This window comes from Trichosurus vulpecula, chromosome 2 (genome assembly GCF_011100635.1).
Source record: "Trichosurus vulpecula isolate mTriVul1 chromosome 2, mTriVul1.pri, whole genome shotgun sequence".
NCBI lineage: Eukaryota > Metazoa > Chordata > Mammalia > Diprotodontia > Phalangeridae > Trichosurus > Trichosurus vulpecula.
Genome location: NC_050574.1, coordinates 201,913,120 through 201,940,811, shown reverse-complemented (window position 1 = coordinate 201,940,811; position 27,692 = coordinate 201,913,120). Strand labels below are relative to the sequence as shown.

The 27,692-nt window shown below is 38.9% G+C and overlaps 1 protein-coding gene across 3 annotated transcripts in view; it reads right to left on the bottom strand.

Annotated features, from left to right (window-relative positions):
- The window catches only part of FMNL2 (formin like 2), a 366,341-nt gene that overhangs the window by 111,808 nt on the left and 226,841 nt on the right, over nucleotides 1–27,692 (bottom strand). For all 3 annotated transcript variants that reach the window (XM_036743438.1, XM_036743440.1, XM_036743439.1), the window contains exons 3-4: nucleotides 9,665–9,745; nucleotides 3,971–4,047 (exon numbers count right to left, since the gene is read on the bottom strand). In XM_036743438.1, coding sequence (XP_036599333.1) covers nucleotides 3,971–4,047; nucleotides 9,665–9,745 — 158 coding nt within the window. The remainder of the gene's footprint in view (nucleotides 1–3,970; nucleotides 4,048–9,664; nucleotides 9,746–27,692) is intronic.

Here is a 27,692-nt window from a genome sequence, read left to right as displayed (position 1 = left end):
AACAGGGGCAGCTGGTAGCAGAGTAAATAGAATGCTAGGCTTGAAGTCAGGAAGACTCGAGTTCAAATCCAGTCTTGAACGCTTACCAGCTATGTATCCCTGGTCAAGTCAACCTCTCTTTGCCTCAGTTTCTTCAAATGTAAAATGAAGAAAATAATAGCATTGTTGTGAGGATCAAATGAGATAATATTTGTCAAAGTGCTTAGCATAATGCCTGGCATATAGTAGACACTATATAAAATGCTTATTCCCTTTCCTTTTCCTCTTTCGCTCTGGCCCCGGCTGTGGGCTATGAATAGGGAAGAGGGGCCAGAAAGTAATGAGTGGCTTCTAGAACTTCCTCAACCTTTAGCCCAAGTTCCTATAAAATGAATTTCCCTCATCTGTTGTTGCAGATAACTACTTAAAAAAATTTAATTCTCCCTGAGGAAAGAGTAGTTTCAACACCACAATGGAAGAATCATATGAAACAGCAAGGTGGCCTAGTGGATAGAGAGGACTGGACTTGGGAGTTAGAAAGACTGGGAATTCGCATCCTCCCTCAGACATTTAATAGGCTCTGATCCTGGGCAAGTCACTTAACTTCTGCCTCAGTTTCCTCATCTGTAAAATGACAGGTAGGCAACTAAAACTTATAAAGCTCTTGCTGTCTGCCAGGCATGGTGCTAACCAGTGGAGATATAAGTGCCCTACCCCCCCCCCCCAAAAAGTCCCCACCCTCAAGAAGCTTACATAATAATAGGGGAAAGCGAAAAATAAAAGCGAGCTGAAAAATCACATGAATGGGTGGGTAGAACCCTAACTGGGTTGTTGAGAAGAAATATAGCCAAAATGCTCTGAAAAATTTTAAGTGCTATATGGACGTTCATTGTTATTATTATATCATCATCTGACTCATTACATTTACCTATTTATACTGCAAGGCTTTCATGTTAACACCTTTTGGTTTGGTTCAGGGGTTTTTCAGGACACATCAAATGCTTTTGTGAATTATAATCCCCTTTCTTCTCTACTATTCCTAGGCCCTAAAAAGAAGGGAGCAGCATTATTTCTAGCCCAATTTCTATTAATGTAATTTATCAAAAGGGAAATTGACTTCTTTTCTCAAGAATCAAACCCATCTTAATCCCTGAGATGTAGAGTCTCAGGTTTACATATAAGCACCAAAGGGATCTTCCCTTTTAAAAATCTGCCACTTAGAGCTGTTAACTCCCAAAGTCTCACACCACCAATTGCAAAAATCCTCCCTCTTCGTGAGTTTAAAGCACAATAGGAATATTAAAAGATCTGTGATTTTGTCAGTGTGGGGAAATTATTCAGCAGAAGGAACCTGTCTATGGTTTAGCAGATAAATACAAGTGAGCGGCTTGAGGCACAGATGTACAGGTTCAGTGATTTGCCCAAGTAATCACAGCTAGTTGAATGTCAAAGGAAGGATCTGTATTCAAGTCTTGCTGACCTACACCAAGCACTCTATACAGCAGGGCATAATTCCTCTATGCCAAGAATAACTATTTCAAAACAAGTATCCAAGAAAGCTAGCTTTTGATTTCCTCTTTGGGGAACCATAATCCCTCAGGCAAGTAGGATATAACCAAGTAAGATGCTCTACTCTAAAAGAGTCCTGTTGCCTGTAACTTCAAAGCACCTGACAGCTTTCTTGATCCTGGAAGCACTTTGAGAGAAGTCTTTTCTGTAAGATGCAAAGCATCTTACATGCCAAGCATAGACATGCGAGACACTGACACAGGACCGCCCAGCATGGCGTGCCCACATCAGAGAAGGTGCTGTGTTCTACGAGCAAAGCAGAATTGAAACAGCTCAAAGGAAATGCATTATGCACAAATTTAGAGTATACACCCCAAATGTTCACAGAGACTATTTGTGTCAGACCTGTGGTAGAGTATCCTGAGCTTGTATTGGTCTGATCAGTCATAGTCAAGACACATTGAAACTTGACTCAAGCACAGTGATGTCATTTTGGTCCTCGAGAACAAAGGACAAGAACCAACCCCTATGCCACCTGGCATAGGTGATGGTGCTAAAAATGGAGGCAATTAAAAAAAACTTTAACCTTTCAAATTAGATATCAAAAATCCAGTTCTCCCTGGTCATGTTAAAATATATGTGAATGTTTCCTTTTTCTTTTCTGTCTAATTGGAAAGTGAAATGCTTTTGTCATAGTATGCCCAGTCCGACTTCATGTATAAGTATCCCTGCATTTGTCTGGACATGATTATTTAATTCACCTTCATTAATTTCTTTGCAATTACATCTGAGACTTTTGGAGATTGTTTCACATGGCTGAAGACTGCAGGGAAATTGCAAGGATGTACACTGGACAAAGTCTGCACTTCTTCTGAAATGCCAGCTCTCTTTTGAATAACCAACCATACCAATTGCTTGCAGATTGTTCCAGCCTCATTCCAACCAGAGCCTCTTCCATTCTGCTAATTCTGCATTAGAAATGATGGTTTCGCCTTGGTATGTGATGGTCAATTTCATTCCATTTTAGCAATGTTTGAGAAATACATTCTGACATTTTGTGGAAATCCTGAACTCAACTTACTCCACCATACTCTGTCAAGGAAAGATGCCAACTTCTCAGTCTTGGCCCGCAGAGTAGATTGCTGATCCTAATCCACAAATAGCAAAAAGCACATGAATTCCCTGAATTTAGACTATTGGACCCATCAACTCACAACCACTGATACCCCACAAACATATCTCATCATCTTTGTTCCTCAGCACTGGTATCTCAGTCCTGTTCAGAGAAAGAGCTTAGAGGATGCATGCACTTCCATTCCTCTTCATCACAGTCTCTCAGGATAGAGGTAAATGAACAAAAACTGAGCCGGACTCAGCCAGGCTTCTGAACAGCTCAGTAGATGACATACTGAGGAGAAAGGCAATTTTCAACTTTGCTCCACCACTTTAAAACAACCCTTGTCCTTTAAGGAAGCTTATTATAAAGGTCCCTATCTTTTAGAATGTCTGTATAGTTAAACCATTTGTAGTTTCATAGGCTCAAAGGTTCAGTGCTGAAAGGGACCTTTGAGGTAATGGAGTACAAGGTTCCTTATTTTACACATAAGGTAACTGAGGCACGGTGAAGTTTAAAACCATCTTAATTTGATTAAATTGAAGCCCAGAAACCTACAGTCTACCAAGGTTGACTCTGATCATCAAGCCAGAGACCTCAGGAGGAAGAATCAGGCTTAGAACCCAGGTCTCCTAACTTCTAGGCCACTACTCTTCTAATTATACCATGTCACTTCAGAGTCTTATTTATGTCAATCACCATATTGTTAGGAACAAGTATCACCTATTTACTAGAGGAAAGCAACTATGCTGTTACATGGTAAAATTTCCCATGTTGTTTAGTTCAGGGTTCCTAATCTTTCTTTATAAGGAGGGATCCACATTTTGGTGTCACTATAGGGCAGGATCTGATAGTAAGTTTATAAGTAGCAGCAGGGACGATTTCCTCCTCATCACACTAGGACTCCATCAAACTGGGGAAAGCAGTAGCGCAGCAGAAAGAGGTATATGTCATCTACAACCAGGCCGGGGAGTCAATAAAGTTTTGAGATAAGCCAGTCTACAGATGTGAGGCATCTACTGCAATTTGGCACATGAGATGACATACTCACCTTGAGCCTAATTCTTTTTGAGTTGGCTTTATTCACAGCACCCTAACATAGGATTGTGGAGTCAAGATTGCCCTTGATCGACAAATCAAGGGCTACTGACCCTGCTTCTTCTCTTGATGTTTTTACAGGAAACAAGAAAAGAGTTCATTTTCCCAAAATAAACTATTGGCGCCCTCACCACCAGTTTTTTTTTCACTTGTAATGACCAGAAAGGAAACTATTTTATTCCTTAGAATTGATGGTTTCATTTTTACATAATGAAGATTCATCACCGGAAGGTCTCAGACGAAGCTACAGAGTTAAAATATGACACTTACCCAATATGATTTGTTCTTAAAGAAATTTCCAGTTCTCTTAGCACTTGTGTAGATTCTTGGACTCGTCTCCTGAATTTCTACAATTCAAGCAAAAAAACACCCTCAAGAAACAGACTTATATACTTATGCAGATTGCCAAAACTGTAGGTTAATTGTAACAAGACTGATGCAGCATGAAAAATATTACCACTTCTAGAGTGGATTTTCTCATCTTTGATTTTGTGCAAAGAGTATACTAAATCTATCTTTCAGTAAGTATGCATTTTAGGTTTCTTTTTTTCTTTAAAGGGAACATCAAGATAATGGGGAAACCCTAATATTTATTTTCATGAAAAAAGTAGTTTCCAGGCCTACCATAATCTAACCCTATGTAAGCTCTGTACTATTACCATCCATGATTCCAAAGGACTGATGATGAAGCATGCTATCCATCTCACGACAGAAAGGTGACGGATTCAGAGTGTTATGTGTATATGTGTGTGTATGTGTATGTGTATAAATAATAAAAAATTAGCAATGGCAAAAATGGAAGATATGAAGGAATAAATTGTGTAAAAACTAGAATTCAGCAAAAAGTAAAAGTTATATTTATAAACAATTTTTTTCTAATTCTGACAATGTATATTTAAAGTCTTTCCTAGTCAAGCCAAGATCCTCAATATTCCATAAAACACACTACACTCCCCTGTACTAGCCAAACCTTTGCACATCCTTCAAGGACCAGTTCAAATCTCATGAAGCTCTTCATGATTATGCCAGTCAGTGCTTACCGAACTCCTTGTCTTCTAGATTTACATAACATTTATAGCTTGTATGACTTAATTTTGCACTAAATTATAAACTGTGCTATATTCTTTACTGTGCTTTTACCTTTTTACCTTTTCTCCTAAGGCACAATGGAAGTTCCCTCATTACATACATTACATACATTACATACACACACACACACACACACACACACACACACACACACACACTGATTTTGTTGTTGTTTGTACTCTCCAGTCTTACAAACAAAAACTTGGGAGGAAGGGGGCATTTCTCACACAACTGAAAAGCTGAGAAAACTGATGTTACTCAAATACAGTTCTGATCATGTAAGTCCCTTAGTCAAGAAGCTTTGATGACTTCCTGCAGCCTCTAAGAAAAGACAAACTCCTCTCTCTGGAATGCAGAGCCCTTCATAGTCTGGCTCCAGCTTAACCTTTCTGGGCTGATCGCACATTACTCTTCCTCACATACTTTACGATCCAGACAAAGCATCTCACTTGTTCCTTGTACACAGTATCACATCCCCTGCCTCTATGCTCACCTCATGCTTTTCCATGTCTGTAATGCACACTGTCGTTTCACTGCTGACTCTGTGAATCGGCTGACCAGAGGTTCTTAAACTTTTTTATGTTATGGACCTCTCTGGGGGAATGGTGAAAACCTATAGATCCCATCTCAGAATAATGTTTGGTAATGCATAAAAATACAAAGGATTACAAATAAAATCAATTATACTGAAATACAGTTATTGAAATATTTTTGAAGAGAAGTTCACATACTCCAGGTTAAGAACACCTGTTGTAGAGCCATCTCAAGAAACATCAGATACATAAAACCTTTCCTCATCCCCCACTTGTTACCCCCAACTCCTAAAAAAACTTTGTATCATTTTGCACATCTTGCATTTATTCATTTGTAAATCTGTTGTGTCCCCTTTCTATATCCTTCCCTCATTAGTAGTCTCCTCCCCAAGAAATCATTTTGTAATTCTTGGTATGAAACTTTTATGTATCTATACCATTTACTTATCTATGAGCAATTACTTGACCCTCCCCCACCACTATTAGAATATAAACCCCTTGAGGTCAGGGACTATCTTTTTTTTGTATTATTATTTTTGTATTATTGCATTTTTTTGTATTATTTTCCCCAGCACTGAACAGTATATAGCATTTAATAGGTGTCTAATGAGTGCTTAATGACTGATTGACTGATTTCTCTATAATCTCTAGCCAGGTCTTCTTCTAGACTTTGTATCGTAAAGAGTCAGCCTTAGGAGTCACTTGTCAATGAAATAAATACCAAATAATAATGCATTCCATTTCTATAGATCACTCTTCCTAGTAAAAACTCAAAGTGCTTAAAGGACAAATAGTGAATGGCACAAGAAAGTATACGCTGGGATTGGGAGGCAAGATACCACACTCCAGAACAGCCCTTGTTAAAGGAAGAAAGGTCCACTGGGATACTTTTGTGGCAAAAAGCAAGGTATTGGAGGGTAGAGATAACAGGTTTTATTTCACAACTCCCAAAACTGCAGCTGCCCTTAGAGAACCAGACTCAGCTGGTTTGTGGTTTGTGGTCTTTTTTTGGTGCCAGACATCAGCACAAACCTCAATGCACAGACAACTGCCTAGTGCATGGGGAAGCTGGCTTGGCAAATTCTGGTCACTGAGATATTTAATTTGGCCTCTTCCTTCTCTGCTCCAGTGGGTTTCGTTTTAAGCCATCAAAATAAATTACAGGAAAATATCTAAACAAAACTTCCTTAGACACATTTTCTTTTTCCTAAAGAGAATTAAGTATCTTCTATTTGATTTGAACCAAAGATTAATGAATGAAATATTCTGTGACTCCAAGGACAGTTAAATGGAGGCAGCTCAGCCTAGACTGTCTGGCTGGGATTTAAAGCCCTGGTTTGAAATCTTTTTCTTTCTATTTTTTTTCCTCTCTCTATAACACAGCTGAGAATCTTAAACTCATTTTAACTGCAAACCATGCCTTATTCCAAACAAAATCTCCTTCTTTCCTGGCTTTAAGCATTACAATTAGGTTGTGTGGAACTGAGTGTCCCCTGCTGCCAGATCCTGACAGAAATCTTTCTAAAACCAGGGAGGTTTGATTCAATGTCTATTTAATTTTTTTTTTTCACTGAATTAATGAACAGGGAAAATGGAACACAGACCAGCAGCCACAAAGCATTTCAGGGTGAACAGACAGCATCCAAGGAGGTAAATTCAAGAGTAAAGGTCAGCTCAAACAAACCCTCTTTGTTGTTGACTTCTGGATTTTATTTGTTAGAGAGGAAAAGTTTGTTTTTTGTTTTGTTTGCTATGTTTTGTTTTACAGTACAGGCAGGAAGCAACAATTCCAAGGAGTGTCCCATGATGAGGCTGGGAACCAGATGGGGATAGCCCCACCCCTCAGAGCTTCTTCCTCCCTACTATGGTTCTGGGTAGAGAGCCAAGTGCTCCTTAATGGGTTTTCAATTCGAATGTTGCAAGAGTATAAAAATGTTTTCACTTGGTAAAATTTGTAAACCATTGAATTATTAGTCTTGAGATCTGATTTACTCTGATCTTGGGGCTCTGAGAGCCCAGTCATAACCTTGGAAAGACCACAGTAAAGGCCTCTAGGACGACAAGGTTTAACTTTAGATACAGCTACATGACATCTCACTCCAAGTTCCCAAACTTCAGTTCCAGATACTGGGCTCAAAATGGTCTACTTTTGTGTATTGCAATTTAGGTATTGTTTACAATTCATATTTAAATGTTCAGCCCTAAGAAAATACTGTTGACAGCTGTCAGCAGAAAAACTGTACTATGCCAGTATGTGTGTTATTTGTGGCCTTATTCAATTTTTATTAACATACAGCTTATTTTAAAAAATAAATTTAAAAAGGCAGAATCACCACTGCCCTGTCTATGTCTCTTTCCTAGACTTCCTTTTGACCTCTTCTATATATGTTTAAATGCTTCCCTGTTGCTTGCTTCTTCCTTTTTTCCATTCATGTCACTACCCCCTCCACCCCCCCAGACTCTATACTTCCCAATAAAAGTCTTGGTAACAAATAAGCACGGTCAAGCAAAACTAATTTAATTGTATTAGTTGTGTCCAAAAATGTTTATCTCCTACTACACCTACAGTCAATCTCCTTTTCACCCAAAAGATGGGCACTATGCTTCCTTGTCAGTATTCATGGTTGGCCATTGCATAGATCAGAGTTCTTGAGTCTTTCAAAGTTGTTATCATGGAAAACAGGGGTGAGGAGGTTCCCCACATGTGGCACGATTCAGTCAAAGGGCCTCACTTGAGGACCTAGAGGGCCACACATGGTCTCACAGCCACAGGTTCCCCACCCCTGATTTAAAATATTTGTAACCTTAAACTCTTCAACTGTCTGAATTCATGCAGCTCCATGAAAAGCTGGCAAAGTAAATTAGAGAAGGAAGCAAACCACATACGTCACTCATCAATTTAAGAACTGAGCAGCACTCACATAGTGGTCATTTAAGGAACCAATTCAGCAATATGTCCATACCTGATCTACACTACTGAATGAGTGATACCCGTATGCTATAGTGCCTGCTATGTGCCAGGCATTGGGCTAAATGTTTTACAAATATTATCTTCATTTGTTTCCCACAACAACCCTGTGAGGTAGATGCTATTATGAGCCCTATTTTACAGTTGAGAAAACTGAGGCAAAGTGACTTGCCCAAGGACACAGAGGTAGTAAGCGTATGAGGCTTTATTTGAACTCGGGGCTTCCTTGACTCCAGACCTAGCGATCTATCCCGTGTGTCACTTGCCATGCCATTGAGCTGCTGCATAACGTATTCTCTCAGATGGGCATCACTGTGCCAGGAGTCTCTTAAGAACAGAACTTAGTACATTATAGACACTCAATAAATTTTAAAATGTACCTAGTATTTTTTCTCCCCTTACTAATCACAAGCCACTCTAAAAATAAAAGTTCAGAAAAAATTTAGAAGGGAGCAAAATCTGATCTCATTTGCTAGCCTTTTTTTTTAATTATTAAAAAGCACAAGAACAATAACCCATAGAGGCAACGGCCCTTAAGCCAATAACAAGTGAAGTTTTTCTCTTTTTTTTTTCTTCTGGGTCACATGTGGCAACAACAGAGGGACTGTAGCTGAAGATATTTTCACTGCAGCCTTGACAAGAAAGCAGGGGCACTAGGTCAACAGGAAAACAAACGTTATCTGGTGTAAAGCCCTTTTGCCCATCTTGATTGAGGCCAGCTTTGCCCTGAGACAGCCAGGGATTGATCCAAGGCCCCAAGGGCTGTGCCAGGCTACACACTTTACCACAAGGCATCTGCCCAAATCAATTGTGTGGCTGCAACAAAGCAGGGCTTGTTTGGAAAGAAAGGGAATGAGTTGAGAATGGAATCGGACATTCTCTCCTCACCTTCTTAAGGGAGGAAGAGGCTGTTAAAAGTAGCAACACAGGATATGAATACACAGCTGGGCTGACAAAGCCCCAGTAATTTTCAAGGTCTCTGGAAGCGCACCAGTGCATGACAAACATCTTTCCTTTCTGCTAGGCACACTTTTCTCATGTTTTGCTATACCTTTGGGTTCTGCCCTTTGCGCATTGTAATGGGAGCAAATGGCAATAACTGAATAGCCTTTCTCTGCCTGGCTTCCTTCCTTCTCCACTAAATACCACCCCACCCCCCACCCCCAAAAAAGCCAAACTTCCAAGGTGATGGGGATTGTCAAGGGAGGCGGATTCTTTTCTCTTTGCTCCCTTCTCATTTTTTCAATTTCAAAAGACTGTTTCCCGGAGGATCTGGCAGAGGATTTGTGTTTGAGGAAGGAAGGCCTTTTCAAATATAAGAGGATTCTGGCTGCTGATGAGGATATACCATAACAGCCATCACATTCATCTTACCTTCCTGGTTACAGCTGGATCCAGATAGCCTTTTAGCTTCTGGATGTATGTGTGGGGAGGATTCTTGACTTGAAATCTTTCCTGCAGGGAACAAAAGAAATCAGAAAAATATTTAAGCTGTGAAGAATGACGCATCCTCTCACATTCATAAGGATAAATATCACAGCTCAACACCAGAAACAAGTCTATGAAAGCAATCCTACAAAGAGCCAATTGGCAAAAGTGAGAAGCAATTTTTGTTTGGTGTGAACTGAAGCTGTAGTTAAGGATCAGAATGCTGGAAAAGCCCTTAGAGATCTTCTTGTTCAAATCCTTTCATTTTGTAGATAAAGAAATGAGGCTCAAAGAGGGTAAGCAACTTTGCCCAAGCTAATCAGCTGTAGACCTCTGATTGGAGCCTAAAGCTCCTGACTCCAGGGGCCAGTGCTCACTGCAGCACCCATTTTACAGTGTGTGCAGTTAACACACACACACACACACACACACACACACACACACAGGCTCATCAAATTTTAGTATAGCAGTATGGACATACATCTCATATATACTATGTGACTATGCATATATATGAGGAGAATGTGTGTATATGTATGTGTGTGTGTGTGTGTGAATTTATTGTAAGCCAGCCAATCAGCAAGCATTTGTTAAAGACCTACAATGTGCCAGGCATTGTGCGAAGTTCTCTAGTGCCTTCCCTCTCTTAATTATTTCCTATTTATTCTGTATATTGCTTGCTTTGTATATATTTGTTTGCAAATTGCGTCCCTCATTAGATGGTGAGCTCCTTGGGGTTAAGAATTGTCTTGTGTGTCTTCTGTATCTCCAGTAGACACTTAATGAATGTTGATTGATTGAGTGAAAGGCAAAAAACAGCCCCTGTTCTCAAGGAGCTCACAGGCTAATGGGAAAGTTATTTATTATACATATTTCAATATACCTCAAGCTAAATTATTTCCCCTCCTCAACTAACTACATACATGGCTAGCATACCCTGAAAATAATGAGACTGATTCAAAAACAAACATGGCAGAATTTATATATCTAAAAGAACTCCATCCCTTTCAAAGTAGTGACCTCTGAAGGCATGTGTTCTAACAGTCTTTGATTTAAAAAAACAAAAGCAAACAAACAAACAAAACCCATTCTGGAGTTTCTCTTTTAGAAATGTCCCTGGAGATAGTTGTGAGATACACCAAATCAAGCATTTTACCTTGATAGTCACCCCTAATTTTTTCCCTCCTTTCTTCACCAGACTTGTTTTCAAATGCCTTGGAGATGTTTTTAAAAGTCAAAATTACACTCACAGGTTAAATATGTGCCACCCCTAAGGATGTGAAAGCACGCGCGCGCGCACACACACACACACACACAGAATTGGCTCTAAAGGCATTTCCAAAAGGGATGTCCCTTCCCTCAAAAAAACAACAGTTTTTAGAAATGACAGCGTTCTTACAATAAATGTACTAATATAATGTTTTCTATTCCTTATCTGAGGGAACTTAGAGATACTCTCAATAATAAATACAACAAACACTTATCAGGCACCTACTATGAGTGTATTACTGTGTGAGGCATTGGGGAAAGGTACTCTGGATAAGACATGGTCTTTAGTTTATAGTTTTGTAGGAACACAAACACAAATAACCACAATATACAATATCTCACAATAGCTGCAAAGCAAATGCTGAAAGAACTTTGACTGGGAAGGTCATTACCAACTCAGGGTCCAAGGGAAGGCTTCTTGGAGTAGATTTCTTAGGGTAAGGGGGGACAAGCTTTAACAGATGGGTTAGAATTCACTGGGAAAGAAGATGAGTGAGGACATTCCACGTATAAATAGGGAACAACAAAAGGCATGAACATGAGAGAATACCATAGCTTCCCTGGGTGGCAGAGAGTAGTAACATTTGGCCAAAGCCAAATGAGACAATAATAAAAATGTGAGATGATGCCAGGTTATAGGAGGTACCTTGAGCATCAGGTAAAGGAGTATGAACTTCACTAAGTAGATAAGAGGGAGCCAGTGACAACTGCTGGAGAGAAAGACAAGCTGACACCTAAACATGAAGAAGATACATCTTGGCAATGCTATAAAAGGCAGATGGATTCAGGTAGGGAGGGAAGGTAGAGCCCTATTAGAAAGTTCTATTAAACATGCTGTTAAAATAGTCAAGTTGGGTGGTAATGATGGCCCTACTACAAAACTGAGAAGGCAATATATGTAAGACATAGTGAAAAATTAAAATTGATAGGACTTGGTTACTGAGTGATTAGAAGAAGAGTCAGAGGCGTCACTAAGGTTGGGAACATTGACTTCTTTGTCAATACTTTCAGTTACATTTTCTTGAGTGCTCAAAGCCTTTGAGGTATGCCTTTAAGTTTAATAAACTTTTAACAATTGTATTGTAGAAGCCATTCCCCAATTGATTAAATGGTCAAAAGAGATAAAGAGGCAGCTTCTAGAGGAATAAATCTAAGCTATAAATAACCACTTGAAGAAAATGCTCCAAATCACCAATAAGGAGAGAAATGTAAACCGAAACAACCTCATGTTTATCAGACTGCCAAAGTTTACAAAAAAGGAAAAGGGTAAATGCTAGAGGGGCTATGGCACCATGATGAAACATGGCCTCCTGACAGAGAGGCAATGGATGGACTCTTGGACCAAATTGGGGAATTTTTTTTTTTTTGCATGTGGACAACACAGAAATTTGTTCTGCTAGACTATCTATATTTGTTACAGGGTTGTGTTTTTCTTCTGTTTTTGGTTTTTTTGATGGTGTTTTCCTCCCTCCAGGAGGAGGGAATAAAAACAGATTATTAATTTTCAAAAATTAAAAATTACATATCTTATAAAATGCCTAGAATTTGAATTGTAAGAATATATTTCCTTAACTGATTTTGAATTTTTAAAAATTTATTTCTATGAACTAGAAAATGAATGTTGTTAAGCATTTAAAAGCATGTAAGTTTACCACCAGGTCTTCTGATCATTATGACATGCTTCTCTCCTGAGAATCGAATAAAGCTATTGGAGGGAAAGAATGAAAAGCTCCATGAATTTTCGTATTGCTTCGGACTGTCTGGCTAATCTCACAGGAAGCTAACATTTTGGGTTATAAGCACAGCACTTGACATGGCAAACTCTATGGCTAAAAAATTTTTTTTCCTGATCAGTGTGAACAGAGACAATGGATACCAAATCTACTCCAGCTAAATGGTTAGTATTTGGAGAATTTCAGCACTACTCCCAAAAGCACTCAACTTGAAGCAATTCTTTTAAGCTTTCTTCTTATTCACATTCACAAGGGTTTTATCTCAGTTCCTGAGGTTCAAGTTTCTCTGCTGAAATTCAAAACTGACATTTTCTGGGATAACTTTTTGATCATCCTTTCTTAAAAAGCAGCTTCACAACAAATATGCCCTTATCATCGCGCCCTATTGCCCTTTCTGTACACTCAGAAGTCATTCTTCTTGTTATCTGTCTATTAAGCATCATCATTACTACCCCTGGGGTTAGACCCCAAAGCAAATCTCCTCCCCGCCCCCACAATCCTCCCCCCACGTGGGTTGTTGCAGAGTTAGCCATACTTTTTTATTCTGATGATTTTCCAACATGAATAAGTACATTATTGCAAAGGACTTTTAAAATGTAAATTGCTGTAGAAATTTAGAGCAGCTCAACCACTTGGATATTGTGCATAGTCAGATGAAATCAGTCTTATTTTGTGCCAGGCCCAGTGCTAGATACTAAGGATACAAATACCAACAACAAAACAATTTCTACCTTCAAGGACTGGAATGAACATTGGATTTAATCAGAAATCCTAGATTTCAGTCCTGACTCTAACACTTAATAGCTGTGTTGACAGGAGCATTTATATTCTGAATCTATATTTCTCATTTGGAAAATGGGAAGAAGGAATGTTTGAACTATTTGCCTTTGAGGGTTGTGATGAGGAAAGTACTTTGTAACTACTAAATATGTTATTATGATTGTTTTCCTGATTAAATCCCATTCTGATAACAAGTTTGGTTACTCTGGATTCTCTGAGGCTCTGGTACTGAAGTTCAAGTGCTGGCAAATGTCACCAAGGTTGAAAGGCTTTGAGTACAGCCTGCTGAAAACAGGATCACAGATTTATATATCAAAGGGGATGAGGAATCTATAGAGTCCAGCCCTTTAATTTTATAGTTGTAGAAACTGGGCTGCAGAGGAAGTTAATTGGTTTGCACAGGGTTGCACAGTAACTGAGGCACGAATGGAACCCAGGCCTTTCTGACTCCAAGTCCGGAGCTCTACCCACTGCTCCACGCTTCTTCAACACAGATTGTCGATGCCCTTGTCATACAAAAACCAACCTAGCTAAGGTAGGAGAGCACCAGGAGAATGGATACCAGGTGATGGAACTTTTGGCAACAGCAATTCATAAAGACCATCTACTAGGAGGCAGAGGACTCACAATCTGTCTGCATTCACTGAAGGTACGTACTTGTCTAGGCTTGAAGTATTATTAATATTCCTATCATTATGGCTGATAGGTACAAAAATGATAATAAATCAATAATCTAGGATCTTTGCGTGTGAGAAATGACAGAAAAGTCTTTGTTAAAGAGAACTGCCCACATAATAAATGAAAAAAGAACGGGCTGATGACTCAAACGCTGTACTGTTATCCCTTAAATAATACAAGCACCAGAAAAAAAGAGCCTCAAAACATACATGGCTCTTCTGCCGGGAGGATTTGTAGGAAGACATGAACGTAATTGATAAGGCATGGAGAGGCTGAAAATCTTGATTCACATAAGTGGAAAAAGGCAACAGTACTTTCAATGCCTTTCATGGAGAGTTAAATTAGTTATTTTCGTTGAAGTAAACACTGCTTATAATCCTAAACTTCAAGGTAGTTGCATAAGTTTTTCTTCTCCAATGTCAATGATGTTGCTCTTTTGGTGATTCACAATCCTCAAATGTCCTCTGTTCCTGAGAGACCAAAATTGATGAAGATTAGAATGTTCCAAAATAGTCACAAATAGTGGTTTGGAGGCTTCCCATATTCAAATGTGATGCTTTTGAGGACTCCTCTATCATAGCAACGTAAGTTTCAGAGTTGGAATGGACCCAAGGGACCATCTAGTCCAACGCTCTCAACTTATGGATGAAAACAGCGAGGGCCAGAAAGGTTAAAAAAATGCCTGCAGTGACACAACGAGTAAGCATCAGGGAGGGCGAGTAAGCACACTCCTCTGACCAGGCAGTCTGTGCTCTTTCCACAGAACGTTTGATAATTATTCTGTGTGTACACTTCCATCAGTATCAAAATGATAACCATAACTGATTCACTTATACTGCAATGTACTCAATAAAAACAAAAGCTTCACTACATCATAAATCTTCTGATTTCAAAAATGTTTCAATTTCCTATTTAATTGAAACAATGTTTTCAAAATTTCACCTCTCAAATAACAACCTACACTTCAGCATGCAATGGGTTCTGTATGGTTCATACACCATCCTTTACAAAGAACTGCAAATATTCAATTCAATGAATTCTTCTTACTAAAATTTACAATTTATATTAACTATGCAAAGAAGTCACTTCAGGTCTTTTTTTTTGCTAGAATCCACACTGAATAAAGTTGTGTTTCGGTTCAAGAGAAACGTGAAAAGGAAATGATGGAGGTGATGGTTTCTGAGAATACTGGGAAGATTTCTATGAACTGATATATGAGTGAAATGAGCAAAACCAGGAGAATAATTTTAACAATGACAACAATATTATAAATACAAAAACTTTGAAAAAACTTAGGATAATGCAATGACCAACCATTATTCCAGAGAACTAATGAAAAAGCACTGGAAACAAGCTATCTATTTTTTTTTGTTTTGTTTTGCTATATTTTAATTTTAAGACATGCCCAATGCAGAAATTAGCTTTCCTTGACTATAGATGTTTCTAACAGGGGCTTTGTTCTTTCTTTTTCATTTGGGAGAAAGGTAGAAGGGAGAAAAGGCAAATTTTTGCTGACTGGAAAAACTAATCTACATTTTAAAAAAACTGGTTAAGGGTATTTCTGTCTTTGACAACATAATTTCTGCCGAGAGAAATAAAAGTGGATGAGTAAAGACAGCATGAGATTCCTTCCCTTCAGGCACAAGTTCCCCATTCACTAAATAAACCGAGTTAGTACTTATTAACATTGACTTAAAGTAGAATTCAACTTAACCATGAAGAGACAGACTTTGAAGCTTTTAGATTTTAAAATGAATGGACCCTTGGCATCAAGTTCTGAGGTATCCGAGTTATGAACATAACTTTATAGTTCAGGGAGACCAATGCTGGCACTACTCCTGTGGTGGTGGTGGTGGTGGTGGTGGTGGTGGTGGTGGTGGTGGTGGTGGTGGTGGTGGTGGTGGTGGTGGTAGTGGTGGTGGTGGTGGTGATGGTGTTTTGTTTTCTTTTGGTTTTTCGGGGGGTGGGAAGGGAGGAAAAGGTCAATTTAGTGCCCCTGACTGCAAAATTCTCATCAAAGAGAAGGCAGTCCTAAAGCTCCAGTCTACACATCCTGTCATGAGCAGGATAGGCTACCTACATAGACATGGCTCATAAAGAGAGAACGGGGGAAAAGAGCTAGATCTTATGGCTACAATTTTAAAATCTATTTTGGCCATTTTTCAGAAATATAGTGCTCTTAACATGACTAATACAGAAATATGCTTTGCATGATTGCACAAAAAAACCTATATCAAATTGCTTACTGTCATAAGGAAGAGGGAAGAGAGAGAGGGGGAGGAAATCTGGAACACAAAATTTTATTAAAAATGAATGTTTAAAAAATTAAATTAAAAATTAAAATATATATATGTAGTGCTCTAAAAGTGGCAAAATGTGACTGGCTTAACTGAATGAGTCATAGGAAACTGAAACCACTAGCCATATCATAATGCAGCTTATCTTTGGCAAAGAAACAGAACTTTGGCCTCTTTTTAATCAAGAATTACATCATAATTTAATTCAGGGCTTTCATCAGCTATTTCTGTACTTGTACATTAACCCAACACACACATACCCCCCCAAAAAAACCTGCTGAATCTTTGGATCAGCTATATGTATGTGTATATTTACATGGGAAATTGCTTAATTGAGGCTAATTTGATGTTAATTGGAACTGCTGCTAACACATTAAAACAAGTATAGCTAGCTGCAAATGAAAGTAAGGAGCTCAGACTAATTCTTTATGACCCTAACAGAACTTCCAGACAGGCAGCCCCCTAAACTCTGAAGGGAAATGGATACTCTTAGGTTCATTTAAATGAGCTACAGAATTCTGGTGTTCAAATTAGGCAAACTAGAGAGAAGACAATCCAAGAGAAGTAAGTAGAGGAGATTTCTTTCTCCCTCCCACACTTATTTAAATTGTTCCTGGCTGTATTTCAGTCATATATTAACTGAGTTGGGTAAGCTGATTTGACATTCTCAGGGATAAACTGGATGTCATCCTCACTCTACCATTATGAATGTTTTACACTTTTGTTTTTGAAACAGCTATTTTGGATGTTTTCAGTTTTCACAGGGTTGTCTTTTTTCTTTTTTTCCTCTCAAGTGAACCACCTGAGTTTGTTTTCAAACAACTAAATAGACAAACCAAAAGTAAATAAGCAATCATCATGATCATCATGGTGAACACAATACCACTAGTGAGCATTTACTTTTCATGACATCACAAGCTCTTCAGAATAAATGTGAAACAAACCCTATGCTCAAGAAGTTGACTATCTGGAAGACAATATTGACACAGACCTATAGCCAACATATAGGGGTAGGGAACTGTAAGGGCAAGCAAAGTGAGACTTTTTACTGTTTTTTCTTTTGGAGTGCTTCTCAGCACTAAGGCGATAATCAAGTGCCTTTGATTGAGTCTTGCCTTTGTTTGTAGGAAGGCCCACACCCTTTTGCTAATTAGGTCAGGAGAGGTGTGAAGCCCTCAGATGAAAAAAGTTATAAATACACAGAGGATAGCCACTGAACCCAGAACTGAGAATCAAGAACTCTCAGAACTGTGGGAGGTAAGGTATTGTTTTGGGGGCTCACTCATTAGAAGAGTGTTGGTACAGAGATTCTGGGTAGCCATTAAGGAGCCACCATCCCCCCAACCCTGGCTTTGAAAAAACAGATGGTGGTGCTTCTCTCTCTGGTAACTATGTATGGAATGTCTTGGTCAGATAGCTAGAAGCCCTGTCTGCTGATTTGTGTTTATTTGCTCTGCTTATATAATTTCTGCTTGTATTTTCTCTTAAGTTCAGGGTGCTGTCATTTTCCTCTGAACTAAGTGAATGATATATGTATGTTTAATTAAAGTAAGATTATAAACCCCTTAAAGTTGCTTTCCTTAGAAAAGCAGATCAAAGAATCTGTGCTAGTAGCCCTCCTGTGTGCTGGTGTTATTGGCCTTGCCTCAAAGCCACATATGGCCCTCTAGGTCCTCAAGTGTGGCCCTTTGACTGAATCCAAACTTTACAGAACAAATCCCCTTAATAAAAGGAGTGTTCTGTAAAACTTGGACTCAGTCAAAAGGCTGCACCTGAGGACCTACAGGGCCACATGTGGCCTCAAGGCCACAGGTTCCCCACCCTTGGACAAGAACCTAGAGGATCAATAAGACTTACAGATAACAAACCCTGGAAGACAATCTGTATAAAGAGATAAAAGAATCAATTTATTACTATTGTAGGAGGATATGAGGATAATTGAGGGCAAAGACTGATTTATTTTTCTTTGTATCTGTGGCCCTAGTACAGGGTTTTGCACATAGTAGGTGTTAATAATTGTTTTGTTGAATTTAATTCAAGCAGCGTCCCTGAAGCCAAGGGAGGGCAGAATACTTAGAAGAAGTGAATAATTAACAGTGCTCTATGCTGTGAAAAGACAAAGAACAAAATCTCAAAAGTGGGTCAAGGGGAATTTTTAATCCTCAGTAAGTTTGAGATCAGTAAGTATTTATTAAGCACCTACTATAAGCCAGTCATATTTGAGGTTGGGGATTTAAATACAAAGAATGAAATAATCCTACTCTTAAAGCACATATATTCTAATGAAGGAGGGAACAAGTACATACACACTCACACACACACACACACACACACACACACACACACACATATATATATATATATATTACAAAGCTAAACAGAGGAGATTTCTTCTTCTATGACCAGTGGGAAGTTACCTACTTGATGTCATTGAAAGAGCAATGGATTTGGAATCAGATGACTTGGGTTCAAATCCTGGCTCTGTCTGCTCTGGCTTTCAGTTTCTTCATCTATAAAATGAGGAACTGGACTAGGCTGCATCAAAAATTCCTTCTAGCCCTAAATCCTACAATCCTACATGTATTATGCAAGGAAATAAGAAATGAGTGAGAAAGGGAGAAGCAAAAAAATTAGAATAAGATATTCTGTCTCCACAGCATTGCAATAACCAGAGAAAGTCAGCTGAAACCTTCATATCTGAAAGGTATTTGCTATGGTGACTAAATAAGGTGGCTTCTAGAGTCATTACTATTTGGATATGGTCCCCTGAATAGTCCCTTGTCTCTAGACACCTTAAATCATATCATTTTCACTGAACCTTTCATTGCCCTGTTGCCTGACGAAGGCCACTGTCATTTTAAATCTAGGCTCCAACAAGGTATATGCTATGGTACATGTGCACTTCCTTTCCCCTCATTCCTATCTTTAAGAGTTGGCTAGTTGGCCATCCCTGTACTAAATTGTGTTTCCTCTCAAAAAATTTAGCACATCAGATCCATTCCATGGGCACAGATTTTTGGAACATCGTGTAGCATTCTTTAGCTCTGAAAATAAAACACTTTTCCTATTCAGGGAAAGGATGAAAATTTCCAAGTGTTCCATTACAATTCTCAGTCTGAAAATAGCTTTTGGTGACACTTTTCCAAATGATTTCCTTCTATTTAGACTAGGAAGAATATCTTATGGTTAAAGCAGGTCTTTTCTGATCAAAACATCCTCCAACTTATTTTCTAGTGAAGTAGTATATATTAACTTGAATTCTCTAATCCCAGGCATAGCTTTCAAAAATTTCCAAAACAGAAAAGTGTTTAATTTAATTTTGAAGTAAATGTGCCAACAATATAGTATTTCATTAGTTCATGAAAAGTTTTTAAGCCTCAGCTTTTAACCTTTTGCTGTCAAGCAAAGATTTTAGTCCTTTTAGGATAAACTTTCCATTTTTTATATAGGAATCACTTTCTTAATCAACCTCCAGAAGAATGGAAAGAGGCAATGCAAATAGTGCTCAACTTAAAGTGAGGAGAACTAGGTTAAAATTCTAGTTGTGATATTTATTACATGTGAGATTACGGGCAAATGACTTATACTCGAGGCAGCTGGGTAACACAATGGATAGAGACAGCACTCCTCTCTCAGGATTGCTGGGAGATCAAATGAGAAAATATTTGTACAATGTTTATAAAGCACAGAGTCTGGCACTTAGTAGGCATCATATAAATGCTCATTACCTCCCCTACTCAGTTTCCATATCTGTAAAATGGGGCTAGCAATATTGGCATTGCTTTTTTTCAAAAGACTGTTGTAAGGAAAGCATTTTGTAAACCTTAAAATGCTATATAAATGAAATATTATTATTACTTGGTAAGTGAATGATATTGGAATTTTTTTCTATGTTACTTAGAGGATAAGAAGGAAAATATGTCAAGCTACAGGGTCACATTCACGCCATCATACAGCTGTGTGGGATTTTCCTAAAGCACAAGTCTGACCACATCACTCCTTTACTAATTAAATTCCAGTGGACCCCCATCGACTCTAGGATGAATTACAAACTCATCTGTTTAGTATTTAAAGACCTTCACAACCTAATTCGAACCTATCTTTTCAGTCTTATTTTATACTGCTTTTTTTCAATAGGCTCTATGGCCCATTCTTGCTCACCTCACAGTTGACAACCTTTGCAATGGCTATCCTCTATGCAATCCCTCCTCACATCCATCTCTTGCAATCCTAGGTTTCCCTGAAAGATCAGATCAAATGCAACCTCCAACATGAGTCCTTTTCCTGATCCTCTTTGGTGCCAGTACTTCTCACTCCCCAAAGTACCTTTTATTTCTTTTGTATTTCATTTCTGGTTGTTTTTCAGTCATATCCAACTCTTTGTGACTCCCACTTAGAGTTTTCTTGGCAAAGATACTAGCGTCATTTGTCATTTCTTTCCCCAGCTCATTTTACAGATGGGGAAACCAAGGCAAACAGGGTTAAGTGACTTGCCCCAGGGTCGCATAGCTAGTAAGTGTCTGAGGACAGATTAAATACTCAGGTCTTCCTGACTCCAGGTCTGGAGCTCTATCGACTGTGACACCTAGATACTTGTATATGTACATATTACCTCCCCTCTGACAGAATATGTTTTGAGGGCAGGGAAAGTCTTCATTTTTGTCTTTGTATCCCTAGCAGTAGGTATAAGCATGACTCACATCAGAAGGTATTTTTAAATAAGAGACACTAATCAATGGATTGAGAATTGGGCAGTGAGACTTTTCAGTCACAAAAGCACAGCTGGCTTGAGAAAGTCCCTTAAATCCCAGTTCCATCAGCAGCAGAATGGCTATGGTTATCAAGTTCCTCTTTAATCTTCACCCCTCTATACATACACACCCACACAAACTCATTCATTCTCTCTCTCTCTCTCTCTCTCTCTCTCTCTCTCCCTCTCTCCCTCTGAAAAGTTATCATGAGCTCAGATCCAGCCTGAGACACTTACTAATGTCTGCGTGACCCAGAGTAAGTGGCTTGTCCCTGTTTGCCTCACTTTACTCATCTGTAAAATGAGCTGGAGAAAGAAATGACAAACCATTCAAGTATCTCTGCCAAGAAAACCCCAAATGGGGTCATGATGAGTTGAACAAGACTGAAAACAACTGAACAACGGCCATAAATTTTTTTTAAAAAAATTATATCCCCAAGTCCTGGCTTAAGTAGCTAAACTGACAATTCAAAAATTTCCCACCTGTCATTGCTACCGCTTCACTCTATTTGGCCAGTCGCTCTCAGGACAAAAAGAAAAAGTAAAATCTTACATTGCAACATTTATTGACAGGGACAGAATACAGCATACTCTTTCTTCTTTGATTTTGTCCTTGGATATCTACAAACTATTTCAAACCAACTCTCACTTATTAAGATCATGCTAGACAGGATGATAACATAAATAAAGCACTTTGCAAACCTTCAGTGCTAACAGTTATTAGCCATTATTACTCCAGGATCTCACACTCTACTAAGAGGACATAACATGTAAACAAATAAGTCTAGGCATAATAATTTGAGAAGTAGAAGAAAACTAACAAGTATGGGAAAGCTTTCCTATAGGCCATGGCACAGACCCTAACACTTCAAGGAAGCTAGCAACATTAAAAGGCAGAGGTAGAGGCAGGGAGAGGAGGCAATACATTCCAGGTGTGGGAACAAAGACTACAAAAGCGTAGCAATGGGAGATGAGGAACTGCTATGTTAAGAGTAACTGCTGTGTATACACACTTCAGTTGGCTTCTTTTCAAAGCTTCATTCACTCAAGGTTCATATATACCAAAACATTATAACAGAAGTTTTTGTAGTAGCAAAGAATTGAAAACACAGTTGATGTCCACCAGCCTGGGATTGGATAAACAAACTGTGGTACACGAATGTAACAGAATATTATAGTACAAGAAATGATGCACATGAAGAATTCAGAGAAGAATGGGAAAAATATATATGGTCTGAGGAAGTAAAGTAAGCAGAATCAGGAAAATAATATATACAATAATGATTATAATGGTATTAAGAGAAAAAAAATTAACTGAACAGCGTAATTATGATCAAACTTATTCCCAAACAATAGATGAGAAAATAAACCTGATTCCTTTCCTAGCAAAAGTGGACTATGGGTCAGAATGATCCATATTCTGTTAGGCTACACTGATATGATAATTAGTTATGTTGAACTACTTTTTCTCTTTCTATTTTTTACTCTTTATCAAAGAATGAATCTCTGGGGAGGAAGTGAGAACCTGAAAAAGCCTTAGCCTAAAAGGGCCAGGTTCTCCCAATGCATCCTGGGCCATCTCTAGTCGTCCTGATGAACATCAGGCCACTGAACTCAGGTGGCTCTGGAGGAGACAGTGAGGCTGGTGACCTTGCACAGCCCTCCCTCCCTCAAATCCAAGTCAACTGCAAGTCATGTCATCGTTTCCCTGATGTCATGGTCCTCTTCAAGAATGAAGGACAAACACACAGCACAAGAAGGGATCTTCAGGGAAACCCAGACAATGTAAAAATAAAAGATTTTTTTAAAATTCACCCTAGCACAAATTCAGTGATATTTATTGATATACTTTCAGTATGAAATGAGAAAACTCAGAAGAATCTCATTTAGGAACACCATTTAACCAACTATGTCTTGAAAATAGGCAGACAGGGACTGAAGTGAAGAAGCTAACTTTAAAATCCACATCACTGCTGTAGGATAATCAACAAACTCCCAGTAATGTTAGCAGGTAATCTAAAATATGGAAGGAAGACAACCTTTTTTTTTTGGGGGGGGGGGGGGAGGTTAAAACAAAAAAAAAATGTCCAAACAATTGTGCCCTTCTAACTATGCCACTGTCATTGACTCTGATTTATTAGTGATACAGGATCCCAATGGTTCTGATTAACAATGGAGGCTACATAAAGGCATCTGGTGGCAAAATAGGCTCTTCATACAGTCAGCTCATCCTCCACCACGCAAAGATTAATAAAGAATGAGGTCATTCAGATAAAATCAACACTCCATAAAACAATTGTTTTGGCCAAATTATATTAAATACATTGTAATTGAGTGTGCGTCTTGATCTTATTCTTGGCTTAACAGGGCACAATTAAAAATAAAATGGCCAAATACAAGCCAAACTGCCATTCAAAGTCGGACTAATAATAAACATCCCCCGCCGAATGGTACCATAAATTCCTTTTGCTTTCACATCCTTCTAAAAACTTTCCCATAGTGAGTCATTTATTCATTATATTTTATTTCAGGCATATGCAAATGGGACCACCAGACTTTTCATGAGACTAAAATTTTTAATCAACTTCTTTCAATAACAACAATAATTCACATTTTACATAGTGCTTCAAGGTTTCCAAAGGACTTTCCTCACAGCAACCCTTTACAGTAGGTATTGAAATGATCATCATTCCCATTTTACAGAACAGAGAACCAAGCCTCAGAGAGATTAAATGACTTATCCCCACAGGTTAAGTCACACAGAGTTTCACCCCCCAATAATGCCTCTCATCTGTCCAGAAGTAGAACCTTTAAACCTCTCCTTTCTAGAATCACTCATCAGTTTCTTCTGTTTCTTAAATCACAAAACTAAGTAAATAGAGCAGAGAGTCAACAAATTTAACAATCGCGGAGAATTTTTTAAGCGCAGAGCACAACACTAGGCACTCAGATCCTTTATTATTCTCATCGGCTGTCTCCTTGGATCTTACTCACAAGCAAATGAATGAAACAGAAGAAAATCAGGAAGCTGATAACTGGGCTGTCTACCAATTTTGGTAATCTAATCTCAACTGGACCCTCACAGTGCCAGGCACGCAGCAAGTGCTTAATAAATGCTCATTAACTGACTGAATAGCATATTGTAAATCAAATGCTATTTGCCGAACCTAGAAAAGTACTTTTTTTTTTTTTGTCGTTCTCAAAATTAAATGTTTGATTTGCAAACACCCTTTTTTGCTGGCCAGAGGAACTCCGCATAGACACAGACTGGTACACAGACTGAAATAACAATAATTTTTTAAATATTCATAGGGATTTTCAAATGTACCTTACATAGGCAAATAGCCACCATATGATGTACAGAGCCTCTGTAACACATAGTTTACTTATACAACATCTCTTTTATCCAACCCTTTCTCTCCACTCGCATGGCCCTCACCCCAGGTCAGCACTATCAGCCAGGACTCCTGAAATAGTCTCCTCCTTGTTTCCCTCAAAGTTCTTCCCTCTCCAGTATATCTCCACAAAACTGCCAAAATGATATCCCTAAAGCACAGGTCTGACCGAGTCACTCCTTTGCTCAATAAACTCCATTGCTCCCTCTCACCTCAAGGATCAAATATAAACTTTTAGAATGAAATAAGATTAGATCAGATTGGACAAAATCAAATTAAATCAAACTAGAATTAAAAGCATTTAAACCCTTCACAATCTGGCACCAATCTACATTTCCAGTCATTTTGTATTACTCCTCTTCACACATACTATGGCTGAGTCAAACTGAACTTCTCAATGTTCTTCATACATGACATTTCATTTCCCACCTCCAAGTGTTTGTATTAGTTGTTCCTTGATGCCTGAAATGCCTTGCCTCTTCACCACCCGCCTCTTAGACTCCCTAGTTTCCTTTAAAATGAAGTTTAAATACCTCCTATATCAGAAAGAGGTCTGTGCTGATCAGCTAGTAGTGCACCCCACCAAAATCTTATATTTATCTTGTGTTTACTCAAAAAATTTGCTGGTATTTGCACATTATCTCCCCGTGTTGGAAGGTAAACTCTCTGAGGATAAAGATTGTTTCCATTTTGTCCTAGCACTTGGCTCACAGCAGAAGCTTAATAAATGCTCACTGACTGATTAATCTAGATATGCCATGTGTAAAACTGTGGCCCCCCAAAGGAAAAAACATCCGTACTTATAATAACCTGGTGAGTGGGCAGCTAGGTGTCTCAGTGGATAGAGGCTGGGCCTGGAGTTAGAAAGACTCATCTTCGTGAGATCAAATTCAATCTCAGACACTTACTAGCTGTGTGACCCTGAGCAAGTTGCCTAACTCTACCTCAGTTTCTTCTTCTGTAACATCAGCAGGAGAAGGAAATAGCAAACCACTCCAGTATCTTTGGCAAGAAAACCTCAAATGGGGTCACAAAGAGTCAGACTGAAACGACTAAACAACAAACCTGGTGTGTCTATAAGGAAAGCACCTGTCCTACCTACTAACACCAGCATTTCCATTTGAATCTGCACTGTATATGCAGTGTTACTACTTCTATGCTGTTTGACTTTCAGACCTTTCCTTACTTGCCACTACATGACCCATGTATGTAAGCCTTCCCTAGACTCATACAAATCAAGACCCACCTCCATCTTCTCATACACTGGGACTTTTGGTCAGTACTTCAAGTCCTCTACAGAGACTCTCCCTAATGTCCTGGAGACCTTCCTCTGGTTCTTAACATTTTATAGGTAACAGGGTAACACTATGACTGTCCATCTGTTTGTTATTCCTTGGTCTCCACTTATTTTTTTTTCCCAGTCCATATGTGTTACAGATGATTTTTTTCCTACTACTTCTTACACATACGCTCCAGGTTACTTAGAACCAAATCATAGCTCTTCCCCTTGTTCTTTGGGTTACTTGAAATTTAGACATTCTACCGTGCATGAATTCATACTTTACACCTACAGTTACTACTGCAGACTACACAGAATACGTGCTGATTTGAATGTTTTGCAGCATTAAGCTGTGACAAGGCCCAACAGGACCACTCAGCATGGCGTGCCCGCATCAGAGAAGGTGATGTGCTCTATGAGCAAAGCAGAATTGACACAGCTCAAAGGAAACACAGGATGCACAAATTTAGAATACCCACCCCAAATGTTCACATGGACTATTTGTACCCAACCTGGGGCAGAGCATTCCAAGCTCACAGTGGTCTGATCAGCCACAGTCGGACACAGTGAAACTTGACTCTAGCATAGTGATGTCTTCGAGAATGAAGGACAACAACCAACCAACCATTTAGGATGATAGAATCAAGAAGATTCAGGCTGGAAGAGACCTTGGAGTTCATCTAGGTGGATAACCCCTTCGTTTTACAAAGTAAGGATACTTGGACGTAGACAGGGTAAATTATTTGCCCAAGGTCACAGGGAGATAATGGCAAAGCCATGATTAGAACCCAGGTCTCCTGACTCCTTGTATGGTGTTTTTTCCACTACTTACATAGTTGCCTCAATAGTGATTTGGTAGAAACAAAACAAACAAATATTTCTTGAGGAAAACAACAACCTTGATGCTAAACCACTGGTTTCCATGATTGAAATAAAGAAAATACTGCTTTACAACTTTGGCAGAAATATAAATCAAGATACCTTTGTCTTCTACTCCCTCAACTCCTCTCCTTCTTTCAGGAAACAAGTATTATTGAAATGGTTGTAATACAGACCATGTTTCCAGCCCCTAACTGCCACGCCTCCTCCTTAAATCTGGCTTGTATGAAACCTGAGTGCCTACTATAATTGGCCTCTTAGTATACAGATGCTCACAGCTGCAGAGGCAGTTCCTTGGAAGTCGCTATGGAAAAGTAAAAAGGAGTTGGGGGTGGGGAAGAGGTATGGTGAATCCAATGGAGTAAAAGGTTTCCAAGCTTTGCAAATAAATGAGTGGCTGCCCCAGGAACAGAGCCAAGGAAGGGAGGACATCGAGGGCAAATAACAGTGATCCATCTGTGCTGGCCTTAGCCTTCTCTCTCCTCACTCCTGAAAAGCCGATAGGAATTCTTCAGCACAAGGACTTTCCATCTTCAAAACTAACATAGGAGCAGGAAGCTTTTCAATGGTCCAGGTGTGGGAAAAGCATTGTCTTCAGACACAGAGTAGAAAAGCAAGCTTTACACAATAGATATTTACAGGTTCATGTACAGTCAAACCCCTTCCATTCTACAATGTGCATGGAAATGCTTTCATTTGATATTTAAGTTCAGAATTTTTAAAAACTAAATAAAAATTCACAAAGAGCCCAGATACCAGCCCAAGCTAGGGAGGAGTGAAGTGAGATTAGGGTTGTTTAGAGGAAGCGGGAGGAAGTTTACAGTAGATCCCACAGCTCAGGACTTTGCCAAACCCATAATGGAGATGGCAGGATAAATATGGCACTGCAGGTTACAAGGATGCTGTGAATGACT